Consider the following 7,327-nt stretch of genomic DNA (forward strand, 5'->3'; position numbering starts at 1 on the left):
TGTTTCTGAGCTGGGGCTGTGGCAGGAGGGGAATTCCAGCCTCAAACTTCCTGTCTCAGCTGCTACTCGGTTCCTGCCCTGCCACCCCCTCCCCCAAGGGTAGGCGGGCTAGCCCCCACCATATGCAAATCGTGGGGAAATTCACCTCTGTTTCCTTCTAAGGGAATTTTTCTCCACTAGCCAGGCCCAGCCCAGGCAGATCTTTTCACCTGGGGAGTCTGACCCAGCCCTGCCCTCTGTTCTGGGGGAGGAGCAGCAAGCTGGTCTGGGACTGGCACATCCCATCAGTGTCTGGTTAGCCAGGCTGGGGGGCCCTGACCTTCCGGGCAAAGAAGACTCAATGGGGGTGGGAGGATGTCTGGTTTTCCTGTGCCAGCAGAGCTGCCTCCAGTGCACTGCAGTGACAGGGACTGAAGTTAGCTCTAGGGGTGTACTCCAGCCTCCTGTGTTCCACTTCTACCAAGAACAGGGCCCTGTCTGCCTGCTGAGGGACTATTCTGGGTCCCTCAAGCTGCTGAGAGCAAGCAGTCTTGTCCCCAGCCAAGATTCTCAGTGCCCAGAGACAGCGTGCTGCCCTGGGAGCCCCAGTGTCCCATTAGGTCCAAGGCTTGAAGACGCAGCCCTAGGATGGGGCATAAGCACATACATGCATGCGTCCAGAGGGAGGCAGGTAAAGGCCTGTGCAGGCAGTGTGCCTGAGACGGGAGCCAAGCCAGAGCTGACCATCCCCCCACGGTCTTGGGGAGACAGAACAGAAGGCCCAGGGAAGGGGGTTGTGTGATGGAGGAGGCCCTGGACTTGATGAAGACACAGACCAGGGGCCTGACCCATCCTGGCAAGCCAAATAAGGCTTCTCAGAACTGGTGACATCTCACAGGGGCCCTGAAGGAAGAGCAGGCATTTGCCAAATGCATCATTTTCCCCGCTCCCAGCCTGCCTCTTGCCATTCTTTATCCAAACTCATTTTGGGGACAGGAAGGCAATCTAGTGCCCCCAGATTTGGGTTCAAGTCTTTACCACGAGCCAGGTGACCTTGGACGAGTCACAGGGCCAGCCTTCTTTCACTGTAACAAGTCTTGTAAGGAGGAAGAGGTATATCTGGTTATCAGTCAAAGCTCAGCATCTACTAATCCCTACTCTGTCCCCATGGCCAGGGTACCTGTCTTTGTACCTGCCTGAACATCAACACACATAGTGGTTATGAGCATACACTCTGAGTCTGCATCTCTGTTCCACCATTACTGCTGAGTGACCCTGGCAACTCAGTTACCCTCTCTGTACCACAGTTTGCATCTGAAAAAAGCGGGGAGGGGATGATAATGACAGTATCCTCTTCATATGCTTGCTGATGATTCAGCTAACCACTAGAATAGGTAGATGTTCACCTTCAGTATAAGCAACTGACAGGTGGGGGGCCAGGTGGGGATGAGTGCTACCCTGGGCTGAACTTTGTCTCCCCTACACTTGATAGAGACCTTCAGTTGCTGGTGCCCCAGCCTCACTCCCAAACAGCCTACATGCCCCACCTCCCTCTCTACCTTCTCTTGGGGCTCCAACCCTTCCCTCTCAAAGGCACCCACAGGATGTGGTCGGCCCTGGACTTGGCTCTTTTGCGCAACATTTATTCTGTTTTATTTGCCAGATGGGAGTCTGAGCTATTCGTTGAGGGGCAGCGAGAGGCAGGGGCTACTGGTCCCAGGAGCCCTTCCATGCCACCTGGTATTACCTGGGAGCTCCAGGCTCCCTCCCCTCCTTGGAAGTCCAGCCGTAACCTCCACTTTGCTGGACCGTCTGTGTCCTCAAGCCAACAGGAAGGCTGTCTCAATGGCATGGCCCCTCTTAGGAAGCTGCAGGCTGCTGGGCCCATTTTTCAGATAGTGAAACTGAGCTGCAGCAAGCCAGGAGCTCCTCAAGTCTTGTCTCTGGATCCAAGCACATTTGGGTGGAGTGAGGGCTAGTCCCTCAGATGTTCTTGCTAACAGAGCCCCTGGTGTCTTCCTGATGGTGAAGGGAGGTCAGGGGTGATCGAGGCGTTTTGGGGAACTGGCTGTCTTGGGAAGAAAAGCAGCGTCCTTTCACTTTCAAATCTGAAGGGTTCTTAAGGAGCCTGTCACTTCCGGTCTGGGTCCGCCCAGAAGGTGGGACTCGCCAGCCCCTTCCCTTTGGCCCCCTCAGACCCCAGCCCCTGAGGCCCGACTGAACTTTAATCCGGAACGATCTGGTTTCTCCCGGTGCTTCCCCCGCCCCCACCCGCGGCACTGCAAGCAGGGAGGGAGGGGTGATGACTCAGTGTGCATGTGTACATCTGTGTCCCTGTGGTCCCAGCAGCTCCCCGGGTGGGGCAGGAACCAGAAGTCTGCCGATGCCTTTCCCCCACCCCCAGGTGTGTTGCAAGTGGCCTGACCCTCCCCCACCACGAGGAGCGGGCGCTGCCAGATTCCTGGGTGTTTCCTCACTTTCAGGAGATGGAACCTCAGGGAAAGTCCCAGCCGGTCCGGCCATCCTGGTGCTGTGGGAATCAGCGCAGGGAACGGAGGCCTTGGGGCTTCAGAGGAGAGGGGGTAGGGGCACTGAGCCCAGCTACTTACCACCAAGGCCACGGCCACGGCCGGGGCTGGGGCACCACCACCCATCTCCCTCTTGCTCAGGCCTAGGGGACAGCAGACTGGCCACCAGTGTGGGCTGATCCTGTGTCCCCTCTCCCTCCCAGCCATGGGAACAAGGAGGTCTTCTCCTGTCGGGGCATCCTGCTGGCAGTGAACTGGTTTCTGGAGCGGGGCCACACGGACATCACAGTATTTGTACCATCCTGGAGAAAGGAGCAGCCTCGGCCCGATGTGCCCATCACAGGTGACTGGGACCTCTGGACACGGGGTGGTCTCACGGCCCCAGCAGCCCTGGTTCTTCCCAAGAGAGACCCTTTGGGCGTGACCAATAACTGCTTAGAATTCATGCGTTTCTTTTCCCAGTTTTTTCTGTTCTCGGTGACCCTGCTCTGAATGGTGGTCTTTGGAGGTCACCGTATCAGCCTTCTGCCTCAGATACTGGGCACCTCCCTCATCCTGCTGGTGACTGGGTCACTCTTTCAACATCCCCAGTGGCAGAGGGGCAGTGTAGCGTAGTGGTTAAACCTGTGACCTCTGGGCTGAGACAGCCAGGGTTGGAATCTGGCTGTGCCCTTCCTGGCACTGTGACCTGGACAGGGACCTCTGTTAGCACTGCCCTGAGCCACGTGTGCCCCATCTGTAAAGTGGCATGGGAGTGTTGATGAAAGCACCTTCCCCACAGGGTTGTGGAGAGGCTCGTACGAGTTAATGCATGATGAGTGTTTAGAAAGACACCTGGCACATAGGACATGCTTAGTGTATGTTAGTTGTTACCATTGTTCTTGCAAGAGACCCCACCCTTCAAGGGTAAAAATGGAGTCCATTTCTCTGCAAGTTTTGATATCTGGGGACAGGCTGGCTGGGGCCATGGGCTCTAGGAAGAGAGGTCCCTTTCACACGGGCTTTGGTGACCTTGTCCTGGTGATGGCAAGGGACAGAGCCAAGATATTATACTTCCCCCGTGCTGGCTCAAGCTGTGGCCCATTCACAGACCCCTGCAGGACCGGCTGGGTGAGCGACCAAAGCCAAGCCCGTGCCTGGCTTGACCAGGCCTGATGTCCCATGGGAAAAGGAACCTTTGGCACATGGCTCTGTGCGCCGGTGCTCTTGGGTCTTCAGGCAGCAAACCGGGAGGCCAGGTGAGGGACTAGGCTACAGCAGTGGTCTTGGCAGAGCTGGTTCCTGCCCTGGTGAACTTGGCCACCAGGGAGCTCTGCAGGCCTGGCTCTGGGTCCCACTGGGCCCTGACCTATGCCCCTGTCACCTCCCAGACCAGCACATCCTGCGGGAACTAGAGAAGAAGAAGATCCTGGTGTTCACACCGTCACGGCGCGTGGGTGGCAAGCGGGTGGTATGCTACGACGACAGGTTCATCGTGAAGCTGGCCTTCGAGTCTGATGGGGTTGTGGTTTCCAACGACACGTACCGCGACCTCCAAGGCGAGCGGCAGGAGTGGAAGCGCTTCATCGAGGAGCGGCTGCTCATGTACTCCTTTGTCAATGACAAGTATGTTCCCACCAGGGGGACTTGGTAGACTTGGGGACCACAGGAAACCCGGTGATGCCCTTGGGAAGCTGGGGCTGAGCTTTGTTGGGCCCTGTGACCATGGGGAACTGGGATCTGGGCTCTGGGGAGCTCTGGGAGGGAGAGGGACAGCTTGTGGCAGAAGCGATCAGGCTGGGACCAGGTGGGGGGGGCTGTTCGCTTGGGGGCTGGAGCAGGAGCATCTGTGGGGGAACATGGTCAGTAGTTCCAGGGCAGCCTCTCCAGTTCCCAGCACCACCTCACCGGAGCAGAAGCCACAGGGCAGTGGATGCAGCCCTAGATTCTGATGCTCGGCTTGCCAGCCTCCCGGCGACCTCAGAGAGGGAGTAGTCCTAACAGTGCCCATGGATGGTGGGCCTCTGGACCAGGGGATTCTCTTCTTCTTTGGGGCGATCCCACTGAGAGAACAGTTTTGGGATGTCCTGCTGATAGGCAACCGTTTTAGGGGTTGCTCTTCTGTTCATTCCAGCGAGGTGTGCCGTCAGCCCCTTCCTTAGCAATTGGAAGTCCCCCCTCATGTCTCCTGCCTCCAGAGAGAGTTCTTTTCACCCTCTGCAGGTTTATGCCCCCCGATGACCCCTTGGGCCGGCATGGGCCCAGCCTGGACAACTTCCTGCTCAAGAAGCCACTCACTTCGGAGCACAGGAAGCAGCCCTGTCCCTATGGTAGGGGACCCAGCTCCACCCTCCGCAGCCTCCCTCACCCCTTCCCCTCCTCTCACCTGTCTGCCTATGCTCCGAGTTCTTCCCCTTGGGGACACCCAGCCCTTTTTTTCCTGTGCTACCCTTTCCCCCTCCTACCCCAGTGCAATGCGCCCCTGCTGAGAGTCCTCTCAACTCCTCTTACAGGGAGGAAATGCACCTACGGGATCAAGTGCCGATTCTTCCACCCAGAGCGGCCGAGCCGCCCCCAGCGCTCTGTGGCAGATGAGCTCCGTGCTAATGCCCTCCTCTCACCCCCTCGTGCCCCGGGCAAGGACAAAAGTGGCCAGCGGCCTTCACCTTTGTCTCCATCCAGTTCTCTGCCAACAGAGAGTGAGCAGTGTAGCCCGGATGGGAAGAAGCTGGGGGCCCGGCCATCCCCAGGGCCCTGCCGGGAGGGTCCAGCACAGACTCTTGCCCCATCAGGCAGGAGCCTTCCTCCTAGCGGGGGCAGTGGCAGCAGCTTTGGACCCACAGATTGGCTCCCACAGACCCTGGACTCACTTCCGTATGTCTCTCAGGATTGCCTGGATTCGGGCATCGGCTCCCTGGAGAGCCAGATGTCGGAGCTGTGGGGGGTACGCGGAGGAGGCCCTGCTGACACAGGCCCACCTCGGGGCCCCTACACGGGCTACAGCCCCTATGGATCTGAGCTCCCAGCCACTCCAACCTTCTCTGCCTTTGGACGGGCCATGGGTGCTGGCCACTTCAGTGTCCCCGCTGACTACCCACCCCCACCACCCACCTTTCCATCTCGAGAGTACTGGTCTGAGCCATACCCACTGCCCCCACCTACCCCGGTCCTGCAGGAGCCCCAGGTGCCAAGCCCAGGGGCTGGCAGGGGCCTGTGGGGCAGGGCAGGCAGCCTGGCCAAGGAGCAGGCCAGCGTGTACACCAAGCTGTGTGGCGTGTTCCCCCCACACCTGGTGGAGGCCGTGATGGGGCGCTTCCCACAGCTCCTGGACCCCCAGCAGCTGGCTGCCGAGATCCTCTCCTACAAGTCCCAGCACCCCAGTGAGTAAGCTGCTCCTGCCGTCAAGGGCAGCACCCCCAGCCTCCAAAGGCTATCAGGCTGGGCCTTGGGCCATCAAGAAGCCTGTTCCCACCCCAAGGCCACCCTGGAGGCTGGACAAAGGGAGGATTCGAGCAGGGAAGGGAACCCAAACCAAAGATACTGTAGGATTGGTTCTGGCCCACACTGCACCTCTAGCCATCTGCCCTCGTGGGTCAGAAGTGATCACCCTGTTGATACACATTGTATCTCTGTAGTTTAAGGAGACGCTGCCGGTAACAGCGACGTCGGTCCGTGGCTGAGGCCCAAACCCTCTTTTCTCTCAGGGCGGGGAGGGAGGTGGGGGAAGCAGAGGCCCGGGCTGGGGGCCCTGTGCACAGCCCCCATCCTCCACCCCACCCCTGGGACGCCAGCCTTGGCTGGCTAGTTGGGCACCATGTGCCTGCCCTCTGAGGGCCCTCCTCTACGCCAATGAGGCCCCATCTGTGCTCTCTTGCTGGGCACGAGGCTTCATGTTAGTAAGCAAGATGCTTCTTAATAACCCATCTCCCGTCCCATTCTGTTTGCCTCCCCCATTTCCCCTGGGGAATCCAGGGCCCTCTGCCTCCAACCTTTCTTCCTCTTTGTCTGTATTCGGCATCATCTCGCCCTTCCCCAAGGGTGGGGGCAGGTTTATGGACAGTTGTAAATTTTAAATAGTTCAAGTAGAAAGTCCTTACTTCCCATAACACATCAATAAAGTACAACCAATGTGAACCCTTTTAAGAGGTGATGGTCCTTATTGCAGTTGGGGGTTGAGCTGGCCTTGGGGTGATGGAAGGTCAGGAAGTGGGCACCCCTGACTTGTCTGCACCCGGGAAGGAGCAAGGCGGGGAGCCGCTTCACACCAGTTCTCTGATCCTTCTCTGGATGGAAGGTTTCCAAGTATCACCAAAAGTGCTCCATCCCTTTGAGGCTGGGGCATCTTTCTTGAGGCCTTGTTCTGGGCCTTGATAGAAGGTGGCCATGGACACATGGGCAGGGGCTGGGGGTGGGTGGAGAGTGGGGTAGGAAGCAGAAGTGTAAAAGGGCTTGTAGTCCTGTGGTGCAGCAGAAGGAAGGGGTAGCACCGGGGACAGGATTGGGCTGTTCCTTTTCGGTGCTGTGACCTGGCTGAGAAGGTGACTTCCAGGAGAGGAAGGCTGGAGGGAGCATGGGGGAAGTCCTTGGGTGCTCAGCTCTGGTCTTGTTCCCCCAGATACTGCTATGTTCTAGACCCAGCATGCAGAGTGCAGAGGAGTAAGGGCACAGGACAGAAGCAACCTAGAGAAACCATGCCAGAGGCAGTGCCCCTGGTCCCAGACTCAGGAGCTAGCTCTGACTGATTATCATTTGGGGCAAATGACTGCCCCTCTGGGTCTCTGGGGCAAATGACTGCCTGTCTCTAGGGGTAATAATGGTACCCACCTTCCAGGGTGATTGTA

General features: G+C 58.3%; 1 protein-coding gene across 2 annotated transcripts in view; it reads left to right on the top strand.

The window, feature by feature from the left end:
- ZC3H12A (zinc finger CCCH-type containing 12A) overlaps nt 1-6,629 on the top strand; it is an 8,681-nt gene extending 2,052 nt beyond the window's left edge. The window contains exons 2-5 of one of the 2 annotated variants that reach the window (XM_021709916.1): nt 2,711-2,850; nt 3,878-4,112; nt 4,621-4,816; nt 5,000-6,629. In XM_021709916.1, coding sequence (XP_021565591.1) covers nt 4,714-4,816; nt 5,000-5,874 — 978 coding nt within the window. In that variant the 5' untranslated portion in view covers nt 2,711-2,850; nt 3,878-4,112; nt 4,621-4,713 and the 3' untranslated portion in view covers nt 5,875-6,629. The remainder of the gene's footprint in view (nt 1-2,710; nt 2,851-3,877; nt 4,113-4,620; nt 4,817-4,999) is intronic. The other variant, XM_008053453.1, reaches the window with a different exon arrangement.
- Nucleotides 6,630-7,327: the final 698 nt, after the last annotated feature.

Source organism: Carlito syrichta, unplaced genomic scaffold (assembly GCF_000164805.1).
Source record: "Carlito syrichta isolate Samal-C Ts95f unplaced genomic scaffold, Tarsius_syrichta-2.0.1 Scaffold74858, whole genome shotgun sequence".
Classification (NCBI taxonomy): Eukaryota; Metazoa; Chordata; class Mammalia; order Primates; family Tarsiidae; genus Carlito; species Carlito syrichta.